The sequence below is a fragment of the Periplaneta americana genome, chromosome 4 (genome assembly GCF_040183065.1).
Source record: "Periplaneta americana isolate PAMFEO1 chromosome 4, P.americana_PAMFEO1_priV1, whole genome shotgun sequence".
Lineage (NCBI taxonomy): Eukaryota > Metazoa > Arthropoda > Insecta > Blattodea > Blattidae > Periplaneta > Periplaneta americana.
In genome coordinates this window covers 206,516,878-206,534,515 of record NC_091120.1, presented here as the reverse complement: position 1 = coordinate 206,534,515, position 17,638 = coordinate 206,516,878, and the positions used below count along the sequence as shown (strand labels likewise).

Below are 17,638 nucleotides of genomic sequence, written 5' to 3'. Positions count from 1 at the left end.
CAATTTGCGCCTGGGTCAGGCGAGTCCATTAAGTTACACCAAGGGATGTTCAGGTTAGTCTGTCTCCTGCATTCAGAGCGATCGGATGTCACGCATGCGGTATAGCACTGTGTTTCCAGTACAGATAAGCTGTACTCCATTTCTTTACTGACCACTTGCCCTTATCTCTACTCCAGAGCTCTCCCCACTACTCCTATTACTTCCCCTCTTTCGCATCGCTGAGGTGTCAGGATTAAATAATCGGTACGTACAATGTGAAACAGTACCGGCACTGTCTATTGTTCCCAGTACCCTCATCAACTCAAGCTTCGTGACTGTGGTACAATCCTCATGCTTGTGGAAGAAAACAACCTTCTTGAGTGTTTCAGTGAGGATATGAGTGTGGCTAGTTAAAACGTGATTTTTTAATATGGAAATCCGAATTTACAAATATAAGTGATAGTAATATTTTCAGTAATAAGGTCGAAGCATTCGTAGAATTTTTGGCTAGAGCAATACATCTTTTCCCCGGACCAAAACATCCTGCAGTTAAGCATTATGAAGCAAGGAGGAAAAAGAAATCGCAAAACAGAGAGGTCGTAAGACATCTAGTAACCCCGAAAGAACACAAAACGTGATCGGAAAAAACGCAAAGAACGTTATGAATATCAAAAGATACAATTTCTTTTTTACAAGCAACAACGAAAAGCTGTAAGAATGTACTGAATGAAAAACACGAGATATGTGATTGTGTGAAATTAACACAAATACAATCTATGACCATTTCTCTTCTTTGTTGTCTACGTCTAACAACCATACACGCTATGAATATCCTTGCCCCACAGAAACCTAGCAAGTGTTATCGAGAACACTGTAATAACCAAACAAGAAGTAACTGATGCTATTAGAGGAATAGCTGTTGATACTGCTCCTGGTCCCGAAGGAGTACTTGTTCAGGCACTTAAAAATGATACTTGTTACGATAATATTGCTTGCATTGTGACATTCATGCTATCCCAAACAATAGTGGTACCGGTAGTCCTTGAAAAAGCAATTAGAGCCATCATAACAAATCCTGGAGGCACAACTTATAACCGTTTAACCCAGCACCTAGCATATGCAGACAATGTCGCCTTAATTGCAAGAACAAAGGCAGCATTAGCAGGAGCATTACAAGAATTTGAAGAAGCAAGGAAGTTAAGTCTGGAAATAAATGAAAGTAAAACTGAATACATGAAAACTTCTAGAAGATTGGTAGAGACGCAAGATAACATATTTTATCAACATGAATTTAAAAACTGTACAAGTTTCAAATACTTAGGCACAATGATAACAAATAATAATGACATAACGTCAGAAATAAAAGCAAGAATAATGGAAGGTAATAGGTGTCTATTTGGGCTTGGAAAACTATTGAAATTTAGCTCACTATCTACATCTGTGAAGAAAATCATTTACCAAACCATTACAAGGCCGGTAGCGGTTTATGCCAGTGAAGCTTGGGTTTTAACAAATAATGAAAGTATTTTAGCTATTTGGGAAAGGAAAGTTCTCAGAAACATATATGGACTTCATTTCGAAAATGGTCAATTCAGAAATAGAACCAATAGAGAGTTAATGGAAATGTATGGAGAGCCGAGCAGAGTTTCCTTCATTAAGAGAGGCAGACTGAGATGGCTGGGCATCTTGAGCACATGCCAGAGAACAGATAACCCAAACGAGCACCATACGGAGCAAGGAGAAGACAACTAAGGTTGAGCTGGCTTCAGGACGCGGAGGATGATCTGCAGAGAGTTGGATGTAGGAGATGGAGACAAAGGGCACAAGACAGAGGCGAATAGTTTCAATTGACTGAGGAAGCCCAGGCCCTTTATGAGCTGCAGTGCTACACATCAATGAATGGGCTCAGTGCCCACCCAGCATCGTGATGCACTTGGGGGAGGTACAATAGGTAGCGAAATTCGGTTACGAAAGACAGCTATAATAGCTGGGGATCATCATGCTAACCACACAATACTTCCATTCTGGTTGGATGATCGTTCATCTTTATTTCGGCATATGGACGTGACGCCAGCAGCCAGCTGGTCAGTCTGGTTGGTTACATGTAAGGTTTACTCTACCTTAATTTATGACACTCACTTTGCTTAGGAGGCTTTTTTAATGTTTTCACATTCGATTATTATTATTATGGATTGTAATTAGTTACCTGTGCCTCAGGTTGTTTACCCACTTGCAATATGAGTACATACACAAATCAAAAAAAGATTTTAAGAGCCTTTTCATATTTCAGTATTAATTGAGTTTGAATAAAGAAATCCTGTGACCACTTTAACTGTATATAATAAAACATTAAACAAAAATTACTTTTAACTTTTTTAACAAGGCATAAATAAACAAAAGACAAACGTAGTACTGTAGGATAACAAACTGTCAGTTCAATTACATGCAATTGGCAATATGGACATTTAAAAGAAACTGTTTCAGTAACACGTCATGCCTCTTCTGGTTCTAGATGTCTTGGCATGCCCGCGATCAGGTTGCCGAGGTGTTGCTGATCTAGACAATCACATTCCTGGATTCTCTGAGCTCGTGGTTGACGATTGCGAATAGCTTTCTTTAGCTGGTCCCAAGCATGTTCTATGGGATTCATATCCAGTTAGTGAGGCCATTGCATAGGGTTATTCCTGCGGCCTGAATTCGTTCATTTACGTATCTTCCTCGTAGCTGGGCATTGTCATCTTGAAAGATAAAATCTCCACCAAATAGAGGATGACAAGACTTTGGACAATCTCTCTACAACATTTCATTGCAATCACATTGCCTATCAAGCGCACTAGGGGTGTTTGTAAGCCATGCATTATGTCTGCCCAGAACACACTTCCACCTCCCTGCCTATAGTATTCTACAGGATGGCGGGCGCGGGCTGCATAACCAGATACTCTCCAGATTCGAACTCTTAGACAAATCCTTGTCTCATCTGTGAATAACACAAAACTCCACCTTTCTTGCTGCCATCTCTGATGCTCTATTGCCCATCGAAAATGAGCAGCGCGACGATGGCAGTTGAGTGGAGGTATACGCCCTGGGCGCCTTGCATGCATGTTCATCCCGTGGTCGGGTGCTTATGTGCTTCCCAGCGGTCCAAAGGAAAGCACTTCGTAGCTCAGAAGCATTGGCTTTTGGCTGCCTACGAACTAGAGGCCTCAAATACCTGTCTTCAGTTTGAGTGGTTAACTTCGGGGGACCTTCTCGAGCCTAACTGCTACTCCATTTGCATCCAGATAATGCTTCCAAATCTTTCCAACAGCACTATAGCTAACACCAACACGCAGGGCAATCTGCCTATGTGTTAGTCTTCCTTCACATAAGGTGATAATGCGCAAACGATCATTACTGCTATGTGTTCAGATATACTAACCTTGTTGACAAAATCCCTTCAATATCCTCTATTTTAAGAGAAAAACTGTTTAATATCGTATATTGATAAACCTAAATTATGCAATATCATACATAATCCTGCAAAAAAATATTTTATTAAAATTGGTAACCATAGCAACATGATTAATTTCAATAAAGTGGAAAGATATTTATACAATGTGTGAGATAACATAGATTTCTTTTAAAGAAAGAAAATATAAACTCTGTTGGTTCCAGAATTTTTTTTTGTGTGTATACAGACATACATACATACATACATACATACATACATACATACATACATACTATCAATAAATCAATTTAATTTTGGAAGTACAATGTATATTAAAGACAATCCATGCAAAAATGTACAATGATACATAAAGTGTTCCTGGATTAAGTTTCTTGCTGTAGATTTTATCCACTATGAGTTGCTCACTGGTTGTTCTAGACAGCAAACCTGTAAACAAATATTAACAGAGACAAAGGGTAAAATAATTTAAACTGCGTATCTTGGACATTCTCCTTTTAATTAAAGATTTGCTTTATACAATGGCTCAAGAACAAGCCCAGCTTTCCTACATACAGATCTCGAAACAAAAATATCGGAAGAGAAACATTAAAAATAAAAATAAAACCCTTCTCCGAGCCTCAGTGTAAAACAGATCCACCCGCTCGCCGAGGAATGAGTTCGAAGGACTAGCAAGTTCAGTCCAACCAATAACGTCAACTTAAACAACCGAAATCGACAATGAAGGCTGTCAAGACCAGGACAGACACAGTCACAGTCACAGGCACGCTCACTGCAGGGACAGCGGTCATACCGGCTGAGGGGGGATGAGTGACGGCGGCAGCTGAGGCCGACCCTCCAGCTTGTTGTAGTCCAGGTGGAATTCCTTGGCCACCTTGCGCCAGTTCTGCGCATCGAAGAAGTAGTAAGTGCCTCGCTCGTAGGTCGAAGTCTTCTCCACGACACCCATGCCCGGCGCCTGCGTGATCCACACCTTCTCCTCCGTGTGGTACCGCCACTCCCGGCTGTACAACTCCGCTGCCGCTGCCAGCTGCAGCACATCCCCCACGTTCGTGTAGAACATGTAGAAGAGCAGGTCGTCCTTGTACCGGTTCAGTTTCACGGGTGCCAGCTTATCCCTGCAACCACAATCACACACTAGTGGGACTGACTCGCGTAATTGAAGGTTGTGGAACATCAACACTTTGAATTCGAACCAAAATGTTCTTCTCGAATATCAGTTACCAAGAGTAATCCTTACTCAAGTGCCAAGCAATCTTATACATGGGACTAATAACTTCATCTCCTCATCTGACACAACCTTCCTGCCTTCTTGCTGAACTGCTTGGGGTCACAGGTCAGCTCGGTGTATGAGGCTGTACAGTGCATAATAAGCTTTGCTCACCTGATGGTTGCATTAATGAGGTACTCGGGTGGGACATGGAAATCAATGTCCTGAGGACGGCACGGTGTCTCTGCCCAGGGACCTCCGAAGTTGGGGTACAAGTTCTCAGGAGAGTTGAGGTTGAGTCCCAGGGCTGTGAGGTCCTGTCCCAACGCCAGGGACACCAGGTTGGGATCTGTCTCTGCTGCACGGATGAAGGTCAGCAGCCCCACCATGCCGAACTGGTCTTTCACCATACTGGCCGGGATGTGAGTCACCTTGCCTGCAACGCAGAAATCATGCCAAGCACTTCAACCTCAAACCCAAAAAGCACATTATGATGCTGCGGCATCTGCGCAACATGGCAATAAAAAAGGAACGTAGCGTAATCAAACAAAAGAGTCTTAAGAACTTTTTTACAAAATTATAAGTTTTCAGTGTGCTGTGCAGTATTGTATGTTAGTTGCTTTTTAAATGTATACGTACTGTATTTTTAAACATCTCATAGAGTTAATATTAATCTGATTTGTTCAGTCTAGTGTAATAAATAAAGGATTTGTCTACTTTCTAACCAAAACACAGTTTTTCAGTAATCATCTGTTTTATCAGAGTTTTTGCTTATCCGAGTTAGTCTTGGTCCACATTAATTTGGATAATCGAGAGTCTACTGTATATCTCCTTGCTTTTTCTTTCTATTAAGGAGGATGGACCCAAACGCTTACTGTGCTTACCATCTCTGTGAATGATACTTGTAGCCGAATGGCTGAGTTCTTGTACAAGTACAGCACACCGCACTGTGAATTTAACCCATGCTATGGTATGGATGATATGTGAATTAATGATGGCAAAATGAGTCCAAGATCCAACGTCTAAAGTTACTCAGCAATTCTGCTTCAATTGCAAGAGGGAAAACTCAGGTAAAAATCAGGATTTGCACTCGAGTGCCGCACTTCACAGTCAGACGTGACTAACTGTTACTCCACAATGGTGGATATTTTTTTGCTTGGTAGCTGAAGAAAATAAATTTAATAAAATGTTAATAGTAATAGGATAACGAAAAGATTTGTCGTAAAATGCTCAAAATGTGTAAGAGATGATACTGATTTTTGTCCTCTTGTCCCTCGAGCCCCCAACGTTATGTAATTGGATGAACATTTCCGTGAAATGACTATTTGGTAGATGAAATGCTGTGCAATCCAGGACAGAAAAATTTCATATGTTGTCACACAGGCTACAGGTTTGGTTACCCATCTCAAGTCCCTGAACAGTACTGACTCGGCTCCAGCACTCACTGCATTGTTCATGATGACACAAACAACTGCTGTCTCCTGAGGTTTAACGAATCAATGCTTCTAGGCCTGAAATATGCTTGTTGTGCCTCAACAGCCTGTTCATTCTGAGTGCAGTTTGTAATAACAAACAGAGCCATTTTGTAAATAGTGTTGGCAATTCCTTTCTTTCAAAGTATGCTATGGAATACAGTATATACGAGTGCTCTGTCTAGGTTGTAGATTGATATCAACTGTCACGAATCTCTTATTTTCATCATGTCAAACACATAAATATACAGAAGTAACTAAGTATAACTGCTAGCAAGTGCTGGAAAGGTTTCAATATAAAAAATGTCGCTGCTGCAACCCTGTTAACAGCTCTTACTTCAGAGCCATGTGCAGCTGATCTGATAGTTCACACGTCACAGTACATGAGTTGTGCTGGGTGACAGTACTTAATGAGTAGACTTCATCTTGAAAACCTGAATATAATATATAGAAAACTGATTCTTTTACATTAAATATGGAAAGGAGATAAATGTATAAGAATTTCGGAAATAAATAATTATAAAAATTACATTGTGAATTCGCGTAATGTTAATTCACTGCTTGTAAGTGAAGTTAGGTTTTATTTAACAAATTATATGAACTAATAATATTCATTAGTGTAGAGTAATGCATGCGGTTGTACTGGACTCGTGCTTGTCTCTCTTCTCACGAACCATTTACACATACATGTATTTACTCATTTTCTTTTCTTTCCATTTTTAAACTGACCTGCACTAAAAAATGAGAATTATCATTTTTATGCAACCTGTTGGTCTGCATTCTAACAAATGGAATGTTAAATGTATATCATATGATACAGGCTGCTTTAATGGACATTGCAGTCTTTATGTAACCAGCCTTCAGCATTTGAATTAGGAACTGTCAGAGGCTTAACTGAGTGACAGTATACTTCGTGTAATACCTGTTTACTGTGGGGATGGCGAGGCCAGACGTTACAATATTGAACACGAACTGTATAATTACGTGATGCAGATAACAATCACTGTCAAGCAGCATGGACAGTTCTAACATCTGGCTGTCAAGAGTACCAGTATGGTATTTTTAACTGACCCTTAAAATTAGCATGGGGTCTATACACGAGTAAATACGGTATTTTGCCACTGATGTATCCTACAGTTAACTGCAATGCAGGTATAGCATCATATTTTCAACTACATGAATCTTTTACCAAAAATGTGGGTTTTGCTAGGCACTTCCACTCACCATCAGGGGATGTCTGAATTCCTCTCTTTGCTGCCTGGGACTTCTCCGCTCCAGGCGCCCTGTTGGCCGGGGTGGACTCCTGGCTGCCGAGCTCTGAGCTCACGCCCCCTGAGATGCCTTTGTCCCCTGACACGCTGCCGCCTGGTGATGGACCGTCAGTGCTTTGTGTGCCTGGCAGTGCGGGGAAGTCTTCCGAGCTCATTGTGAACTCGCTGGCCTCTGCTGTTGGCTGCTTAACCATCCCAACTGCAACGCAAAAACATTCACAATCACTGGAAGGGAGCTAACGCTGATGAGACAGTAAGTATTCTGTTATTATTTATTAACTACAAATGGGTTTTCACCCGTTGGTAGGTACAGGAAAAGTAATGATATATAACACAGCATTGACTGTGCAGATCTAATGAGGTTGTGGGCTATGCCATTAGGGTCGCCCATACTGGAAAGGCCAGACAAGTGTGTCCACAACGACATGTCTTCCTGACATCCACTCTCATAGCCTGTATCTCCAAGGTGTGCAAAGGGCTAAATGTGTCTCTCCAGAGTATAAGCCTTATCCAGACGAGCGAGGCTCTACCTGGTGGACTGACAAATTCCCTTACTTCACGTGGGACCAAAATGGAACCTGAAAATAAGCCACAAACTATATATAGGCCTATATCTGAAGGTCCAGAAACTTCGGAATCCAAAACTACCTCAATAAAAGAGGAAGCCGTAAGGCAAGTCTGATGTAAAGATGGTGGAAACTTCGACGTCCGAGGAGGAAGATACACTCTCGGAAAAAGAAGAGGAAACGTTACTTAAAAGTCCACCAACTCCTGGCTTCAGCGGGCAACTAGATGAGGCCATGAATCAAATGGAGAGGCTTAAAGTAAAGCTCATAAAACTTTCTGGGGCAGCAAATGATGTCAAGGAAACCTACAAAGAAGCCTTGACTGCTACAAAAATGACAATAGTTTTCGCAGGATATCCAGCTCAAAAGTTTATAGAAGAACAGATTGAAAAGTTTCAAGAGACTGGTTGAGGCCTTTGAAGAACTAAATGACGGAAATTATCTTCAATATGTTGGCTCACATACGAAGAGAGAAGCTCTCATCCTCTTCTGTGCAAACCAGCAAACAAAAACCTGACTTCAAGCAACCACACCTAGGCTGAGGCTGAAGCTGAAGCCGAGCTAATAGGGGGACGTCTTACCGGTATCAAGGGGCTCTTCAAGATGCCAAAGATGTTTGCTGAGACAGAACCCCCAAAAGTTTTGTAAATGCTTGGCAAACAAAATAAAACACCGGAGACTAGCGAGTGGCACATTATAAGCTATGAAGGGATCCAACAGGACAAACTGCAGTTTGTCTGGTGGACAAAGAGAGCATCAAACACATCAAGACCCTAGGTAACAAAGGATACCTACATTTGTTATCTTAAGCAAAGATAACACAAAGGACAATAAATAATCCACATAAACCTTCATAACAGAAAGGTGGCCACAGCTGCCCTATGTAAGCTGATGGTGGAAAGGCTCTGGTACACAAGGGATGCAAAGGTAACCTAATCATTAATAATGCCAGGACATGTATCCTAGTATACAAACATTACCTTTGTTGGAATTTTGTTCCAGAGATATCATTACAGTGAGAATTAACCAAAGCATAGGGGAGAGGAAGAGAGATATAATGCTGAGCTCTGTCTACCTCCTCTATGACGACCGGAATCCTCCAACCAGAGAAACATGGTAGGAGCGCTGAGCACTTACTTTCTGGATGCGATGCAAGGACATGAACTCAAGAGGTGAGTCTCTGTTAAACTTTTTGCTCATACAAATTAAATGTCGGAAACAAGCTCACCTTCTCAAAGGAAGTAACTGATATTACCTGATAGCAGAATGGCAAGTGCTTGATGAGCATCGTATTACATACAGGTTAAACTCTGTACTCATAGCGAAACACATTACTCCAGGAATTCAAGGAAAACTCACTGGGTCTCCTATAATGAAGACCTTGAGGCAAGGGACAAGAACATTTGGTGATATAGACAAGGCAGTACTCTCAATCCTTGACTGTTATCACAACAACTGCCCCATCAACTAGCTATGGAACAAGAAACGTGAATTAGTGGTCAATTCGTTCTGGTTTTATACTAATTGTTGTGGAGATGAAATTAACAGCTCCTAGAATTGAGGACTCTTTAATAAAGCAAAGAGAAATGGAAACTGGGAAAATATCATGAAACCCTTACAGAGTACAATACAGCACTATGTAAAACCAAACGAAATTGTTGGAAAAATTTTTGTCAGGAAATTAATAACCTAAGAGAAGCAACTAGAATCCAAAGAATAATGACTAGCAACAGAATTAATCCTATAGGATCCATAACACAGTCTACTATATACAGTTGCGAAGCTCAATATGTAGTAAAAATGCAAACATGGGTAGTTGCCCACCACTAGGATCGCTACTATCGCCTCATCATCACAGATCTCTCTCCTAGTAGACGACAAAATATGTTACACTTCCGTTAATTAACACCTTCCTTCCATTATTGAAATATTAAATGCATAAAGTTAATTTATTATTTTAATGAAGTATATTAAATTCCACCATAAACTCGATGATACCTGCAAGAAATAGGTTAATATTATTTTTGTTTGTGCAAAACGAACTGAAATTTACTATAATAGCTTCACTCATTCAAGATTATAGCGATAATTAACTATGAAACCAATAAATATTAATTTGCATTTCCCTTTACAACAATAATAATGGAAATATGAATTAATGGAGTAACTTACGTGTACCGGTACTTGTAGTGTAGGCTTACGTAGTTAACAAAGTGGGATGAGGTTAAGCAATAATAATCCCACCAGACTTGAAAATAAAACATAATCAATAAATTTCATTAAAACAAACTTAATTTTTCTACGTCTCTAGTAAAATCTTATTATTCCAATTATTGTATTTTAGCCATTAACATTTTCATTACAACCAATAACGAACATTTCACAAGCATCAATGTGAAATACGCAACTAGCTAGCACTCGATGGAAATACGACACAGTCCAAAGTCGACCGTGGACAGTCTATTGTTTCTAGTTGCTAACCGCTTGGAGCGCTTTATCACGAGATTTGCAAAAAATCACCTCAAGCTTCGCGACTGTATATAGTAGACTGTGTCCATAACTAAACCTATAGGAGAATATACAAGCACAACAAAAGAAACACTCCATCTTTTACTTACTGTGCACTTCTCTGGCTGCAGACTTAATGCCAATATGCATATTAAGAGCCTAATCATAGGCTCAGGGCATCTTCAGAAACTGGCAAAAGATATTGTCCAATGCCTGTCCCCTACTGTCTTAATTCCAAAGAGTAAGTAAAGCTGAATCACTCACCGTACGGCTGCTTGCCTGGCATCGGACTGGGCTGCGGCATGGAGTCACCTTGCCCCGCCCTGTTGGTGAGAGAGGGGAATTCTGACAGGTCGAGGAGTGGGGGTGTGCTTGTGTCGCCGCCCCCACCCACACCAAACACCGTGTGGAAATTGTTGATGGCTCCCTGCGACCCGTAGCGACTCTGGGGGATGCCAAAGCTGGGCATGCTGCCCACCGGATTGGAACTGCTGCAACAATCACGGCACACACAGCTGCACTACTAGGATGTGCAAACAAATCTTAGCCGACCAATTTTTTCTTTCATTTAGGTTCTCTTATGTACTGTAAACTATGAAACATGATCTCACATTCACTTCCCTGCTAAAAAAGTTACACTCAAAATTTTTATTGCCCTTAAAAACTTTTGTCCTTGGCCAGGTGCGGACAATATTAGCAAAATGAGTGAATGAACACACCCTAGAGACCTTGTGCCATCGATTTAGGGCAAGCACCTGGCAGCACTACTGGCTAAAACTGTTCCTTGTCCTACCGATTCTCCTTAGACATCAGCAGAATAATGCAAAGGTAGAAATATGAGTAGACTGCTACTGTATCATGTTCCGAAATGACGACGAAAGTTACTTGCTTTATAATAAATTACAAAAGGATGTAATGTTGCAACGGAATCCTTGCACTGTGTCTTGAATTACGAAAGCATAGCTTTTTGAGAAATCACATACAACTGAGAAGTCCTCTGGATTCAAACTTGATTTAATTTCTGTGAAAAATGAACTTTGAATTGTGGCTATAAAGGCGTGTTTTGTTAGTGCACCTAGCTTTCTAAGGAAGTCATCTGTGAAATCGTCTGTATTTTTTTTTTTATTTTAGTAGGTTATTTTACGACGCTTTATCAACATCTTAGGTTATTTAGCGTCTGAATGAGATGAAGGTGATAATGCCGGTGAAATGAGTCTGGGGTCCAGCACCGAAAGTTGAGGGTTGAGGGAAAACCCCAGAGAAACCTCAACCAGGTAACTTGCCCCGACCGGGAATCGAACCCGGGCCACCTGGTTTTGCGGCCAGATGCACTAGCCGTTACTCCACAGCTGTGGACTCGTCTGCACATTTTCCAGAGTAGTTCTATCCACAGCAACCCAATGTTTGTAACATAGCTTCCTCAAAGTATAGGTTGGCTGATCAATTGTATAGTGATCTGTATAAGTCAGCTGATGAATTGTTTATACTTGTAATTTGAAGTAATCAACATCATGGCCCGTTACAGTCTCAAGCCATCTCTTTAAAGGTGTTCCCAGTGTTCTCTTCCCTCTTGGACAGCAGGTAGGAATGCGAGTAATTTGCATGATATGTATACCTCAACTGATTGAATTGTTTATGCTTTTACATTTAATTAACTTACTTGCTATGTATTACATTTTATAGCTGGGTTTGTAAATGTAATACTCTGATTACTATGTACTGCACCCATGTAGCTCAGACGGCAGACTCACTGGCCTGCTGACTCGGGCTTGGGTTATCCAACCCCTGTTTGGTCTGATTGGTTGGTTTCTTCCGAGGTTTTCCCCAGCCATGGGACTGATGCCGGGTGGTTTATGCGAGTCCTCAGCCTCACTTCACCTCACCCCCGTTTGGTCAGATTACTTGATTGGGGTTTTTTCTGAGGTTTTCCCCAACCATAAGGCAAATGCCAGATAATCTGTTGGCGAATCCTCAGCCTGACCTTTCTCAATACATCTCGCCAAAAAATTGTAAAATATTGAAATTGTAAAAAATTTTAATTGTTATCTTGTAAAATTTTAACTTGTTTCACATCTTAAAGCTTCATTGCTAATGTAAGATCTATGGAAAAGAGGCAGACTCCAGCTGTTCCTGCAGTATCGTGGTGCTGGGGCATTCAAAACAATTCGGTCTTGGAGGATTGCACATGATGCTATCCACACAGTCTCGGTATGTTCTTAAAGGCAATTCACGGGTTTCTGTTAGTCCCGGTAATTTTGCTCCATCTAACATTAGTTTGATATTTTGGTGAATTATTCACACGCAGACTGTATGTGTACCAGCAGAACACATTGCCTTGGTCGCAGCTCTGCAAATTTAGAAACAGTGGTCTTAATTTCGGGATGCTTATCTATAAAACTACGAAACAATAATTCCTTAAGATTGCACAGAACAAGTTTTGTGGACGTGTTCTTTTTTATCATCATATTTCGTTACAATTACAAAATTCTTCTTCCCCGGCAGAACACGGCTCACTTCATCAGATTCATAATAATTTACAATGAATGTAATTGTGTCTTCTGGCAGGGAGTTCCCCTTTCCTGTCCAGGTATGCACATCATAAGTCCCTTTTCACTGATTTCTTCGGCCACACAAATCATATGCTTTGTGGCACTGAAGTTGTGTTGAACTTTTCTTACTGTACAGGATACAGGTAGCAAGGTCAATATTTGAATTTCTGCTTTTCTATCTAAGACTAACTGTAGTAACTTTCGAGGAATATCACTTTTGTTGATATCGTACAAAATTTTGTCCAATATTCTTTTGAGAAGATTAACTCCATATGTAGATGAAATTATTGGGCATCATCAGTGCAGTTTTAAATATTACCGGTTGTTCTGTATACTTGTGAAACTTGGACTCTCAGTTTGAGAGAGGAACAGACATTAAGGGTGTCTGAGAATAAGGTTCTCAGGAAAATATTTGGGGCTAAGAGGGATGAAGTTACAGGAGATCGGACAAAGTTACACAACGCAGAACTGCACGCATTGTATTCTTCACCTGACATAATTAGGAACATTAAATCCAGACATTTGAGATGGACAGGGCATGTAGCATATATGGGCGAATCCAGAAATGTATACTGAGTGTTAGTCGGGAGGCCGGAGGGAAAAAGACCTTTGGGAATGCCGAGACATAGATGGGAGGATAATATTAAAATAATTTGTGGGAGGTGGGATATGATGGTAGGGACTGATTAATCTTGCTCAGGATAGGGACTGATGGCGGGCTTATGTGAGGGTGGCAATGAACCTGTGGATTCTTTAAAAGCCATAAGTAAGTACAGGAAAGTATGCTTCCATATTTACTTTGTCAGTTAGGTATGTTATGTTAAGAAGCGTTTTCTGAATTTATAATTGTGTCTATGAAGAGTATCAAACTGTGTAACTCTTCTTCTTCTTCTGCCTGCAAGTGTTAGGCCACAAGGCCTGTTACGGTCTCTCATAAAATTTTCACACCATCTCTTAGCAGGATGACCCACAGATCTTTGGCCATGTGGTACATAATTATAAATTACCTTTGGGAGTCTACTATTTCTCATTCTTTCCAAATGATGTTTCCAATTAGACTGATATTGAACAATGTAATCTAAAACTGGTTGAGTTTTTAGTTCCTTTAAACTTTCATAACTTCTTTTCAGATCCCATTTAGTATAGCCCGCTGTTCTTCGCATGAATCGCATTTCACAAGCCGTTATTCTGCTTTTATCTGCTTTCCTCAGTGTCCATGCTTCGCTGCCATAGCTGAGCATCGTTCGTGCCAATGTGTTGTAGAGACGTATGCGGTGTGTTTCTGAACCAAGGATGGTTTCATCACACTATTTATAATGCCCATAGCTCTTGTGTATTTATTAATTTTCTGTGATGTGTCCAATTCTTCAAAAATGGAAAGATTGTAACCTAAATATGGGAAACTATTACATCTTTCTAATATTTTATTATCGAGACAAATTTTACTTTGTATGGGTATTTCCCACAGAATGCCATAATTTTTATACATCTTGATTACACAACTGTATCACTTCGGAATATGTATGACAAGACTTTATGACATAAATAGGTCGAAACATGTAAACGAGGTACATTGAAGTTTAACACAGGAAAGTCTTGTCATACATATTCCATAATTTTTGTTTTATCTGTTGAAATTTCCATATTGTATGTGGCTGCTACTCGCTGCAAATTATATATTGATCTTTGAAGGTCGTCTTCTGAAAGTGTTAATAATACCAAATCATCTGCAAAGAGAATTGAATCCAATTTAAGGTATCAGTTAATTTGTATATATCCATGGCCAGTTTGCTTTCACTCTTTAATTATTCGGTTCATATATATAATAAAGAGAATGGGTGATAATCCACATCCTTGTCTTACACCAGTATTGATGAGTGTCCAAGATGATAGCTTACCATCTTGTTTAATTGCTGTTCCATTTTGGTTATATACAGTTATGAATATTGTGGATAAGCTGTTGTGGAACATTGTCGTCTACTAAAATTTGTAATAACCTTGATCTGTCTACTTTATCAAAGGCTTTCTTGAAACAAACAGAAAAAGAAACAAAAAGAAAATTTCAAGGAACGAAAGAAACTCAGAATTATATGCAGGTTTATTCTGGAGTTAAGAAAGAAAATAGAGCACAAGCTGGAATAGCAATTATGATCCATAAACTGTGTAATTTATTGCTATAATTATGTGAAAACAAAATGTAAGAGAACGTCATTAAAATCCAAGGTAATTATGTACCTAGGCAGGAATGGCACAGTGGCAAGGCTAGTGGGTTATGAGGGATATATGTGTAAGTAGGCTAACTAAGTCACTAACCTTGTCACATACCTCGGACACCTGGGGATAGTTACGTGACATGAGGGCGAATTATATGACAAAATTAGTAGGTTCGTTGAGGGGATAGTTAAGTGACATAAAGCGAGGTATGTGGCAAAGTTACTAGGCTAGTTACTTATATATCCCTCAACTAACCCACTATCCTTGTCACATACCTCAGTTGCTTGACCGTTCCTATCTACATAATTACCAAATCCATACAAGAACGTGTAATGCTTGCCAGCGCAACTTCACTGTTTGGACTGTTAAATATGTTGTTGTTGTTTTCTAATGCCAGGCGTTTGACAATAAAGTCATTTGACCTCTTGCACTCCAATTTTTTTCTCCTCATTTTATTACAGTAAAAACTGCACACAAATATGCAGACTGGCTAAATTTGAATCGCGTAAGGACTTGTCATTGCTATATATTTATCACAACTGTTTTTTCAATTTTCGCTTGAGTCATGGAATGAAGTACCTACTTCTATTGAATAGGCCTACCTTAGTCGAAACGTAAGAAATTCATACTGCAGTCTGAAGAGCAATGATGGAGTTCCAGAACATTGGTGGTCATGATTTCAACTTATTTAGGGCCAAATTGCAAGACATTTCCGTAGAATGTAACAACAGAAATTATTAGTATAAAAAGTAATATTCCAAATGCTTGCAGGTGTTCAGCATTAAACTATGCCTTCTACATATTTCACTGTTTTGATCAACTCAACTCGAATTTTATGGCTAAATTTTAATATTTTATGCAGACCTATGGCAATTTCAAGATTCGTTACACACTGATCTATGACATCACAAGTCCGTGTAATGAATCTTGGAAATTACCAAAATCTTTCATCTAATAACATTAGCCTACATCTGGGATGTAATGTCTGGTCCAGACTCTGTTCTAGTGCAATAACATTTCATGACCTCAGCACCATAACATCACCTAGTGCAATATTGCAATAGAATCTCAAAACCATCTTCTCCACGTAAAAAAGATGTTTATCAATATTATGTAACTGTTAAATGAAAACAATACAGGCTACTCAAAATGTCACCTGCCCCTACTGCATATGGCAAAGTGTCCTAGATTTATTACTCACTGAAATCCGCTTGAAGCGGCTGATGTGAGTTCCGAGCATAATGAATATAATAGCCTAACAGTAAGAGCGCAGCACGAAGAACAATGTGTACATCATATTCTTGATGTTTATGTTTAAAACCAACACGTCTGATACTGACAAGTCAATCTTGCTTACTCAGGAAATAGGCCTATTTTTCTCTTCGTAATTTAATCCAACAGATACTTTCTCGAAATCAAGCATAACAAGTTACACAAGCAATTCAACATTAACCTCATCGCATGTATGCAGTAAAATAAGACATATTTTCTAACCTTACTCCGAGGCCTGGAATGGACCGCCTATCTGGAAATGCTCTCTGTCCACTGCCAAACAAACGGTTGCCCATTTGCAGATTCCTGTTTGGGGACAACTGCTGGGGTGTGAAGGAACTTGTGAGGCCCGTGGATCCCGGGAACATGCCTGATGTGGGCGTGACATGGCCTGAGAGAGAACTTGTGCTGAACCCTCCTCCCCTGAGGTTTTGACTTGCTATACTCCTTGGAGGTTGTTGGAAGTTCAGGTTGGCCATAGCCTACTAAACACACAGACGTTTTGCACATTCACACACTACTGTTCACCAACACAAGAATGATTCTAATCTAATAAATACGTTATCTAATTATCATACCAAAATGAAAAGAACACAAAAACGCATTATATCTACTGTCATCAGAATAAAATAAAACTTATAAAACTCAAAACGTCCAATTCGCGTAACAAATACAGCAAAACTAGAAATTCATACACCTGCCTAACATTAAATTCGAAAAACAATTCACGTATAATTAAAAAAGATGAAGAGAATAACAGTATTAATGCATCAAACTGAAAGCAGTTGTCGTCCTAAGATATGATTTACACTTAGAGAAGGTTCGACAGAGCTAAAATATTTGTCTGGCATGGGCTTATTATGTAAAAATGAAAACCTGAAGGATTATGTGAAACGAAAAACCATTATAAATGCAAAGTTTCCGAGGCATATACACAATTTTGTTCACACTTACTAATAAAATATAATTGCTAAACAACAGTAATCAGTCTCAAACAAAAACGTTCTGCCATATTAGCAACCTGAATGCGTTCAAATCAACTTTCATGAAATTATGTTTAATAAAATAAAATTATATTAATTAAACTTACTGATAAATTAATTAGTGATATTAAATTTAAAGTAATTCATACATTAATTATCACTCGAA

The 17,638-nt window shown here is 39.5% G+C and overlaps 1 protein-coding gene across 2 annotated transcripts; it reads right to left on the bottom strand.

Annotated features, from left to right (window-relative positions):
• Positions 1–3,907: 3,907 nt before the first annotated feature.
• On the bottom strand, positions 3,908–17,545 carry Rga (CCR4-NOT transcription complex subunit regena). Of its 2 annotated transcripts, none has more exons than XM_069824902.1 (6): positions 17,444–17,545; positions 16,712–16,974; positions 10,719–10,945; positions 7,334–7,579; positions 4,812–5,073; positions 3,908–4,545 (listed from the first exon to the last, which is right to left on the bottom strand). In XM_069824902.1, exons 2-6 carry the CDS (start codon positions 16,966–16,968, stop codon positions 4,215–4,217), a joined length of 1,323 nt encoding a protein of 440 aa, XP_069681003.1. In that variant the 5' UTR covers positions 16,969–16,974; positions 17,444–17,545; the 3' UTR covers positions 3,908–4,214. The 2 variants fall into 2 exon arrangements, with proteins under 2 accessions (XP_069681003.1, XP_069681004.1); XM_069824903.1 differs by having other exon boundaries at positions 10,719–10,942.
• Positions 17,546–17,638: the final 93 nt, after the last annotated feature.

Bases quoted from the DNA above. Each gene is read 5' to 3' on its own strand.
- Rga (XM_069824902.1), bottom strand. From the start codon at position 16,968: ATGGCCAACCTGAACTTCCAACAACCTCCAAGGAGTATAGCAAGTCAA. The intron at 10,946-16,711 runs GTTAGAAAATAT...TGATTGTTGCAG, and splicing joins ATTCCAGGCCTCGGAGTAAG to CAGTTCCAATCCGGTGGGCA. The intron at 5,074-7,333 runs GTGAGTGGAAGT...TCTGCGTTGCAG, and splicing joins AATTCAGACATCCCCTGATG to GCAAGGTGACTCACATCCCG.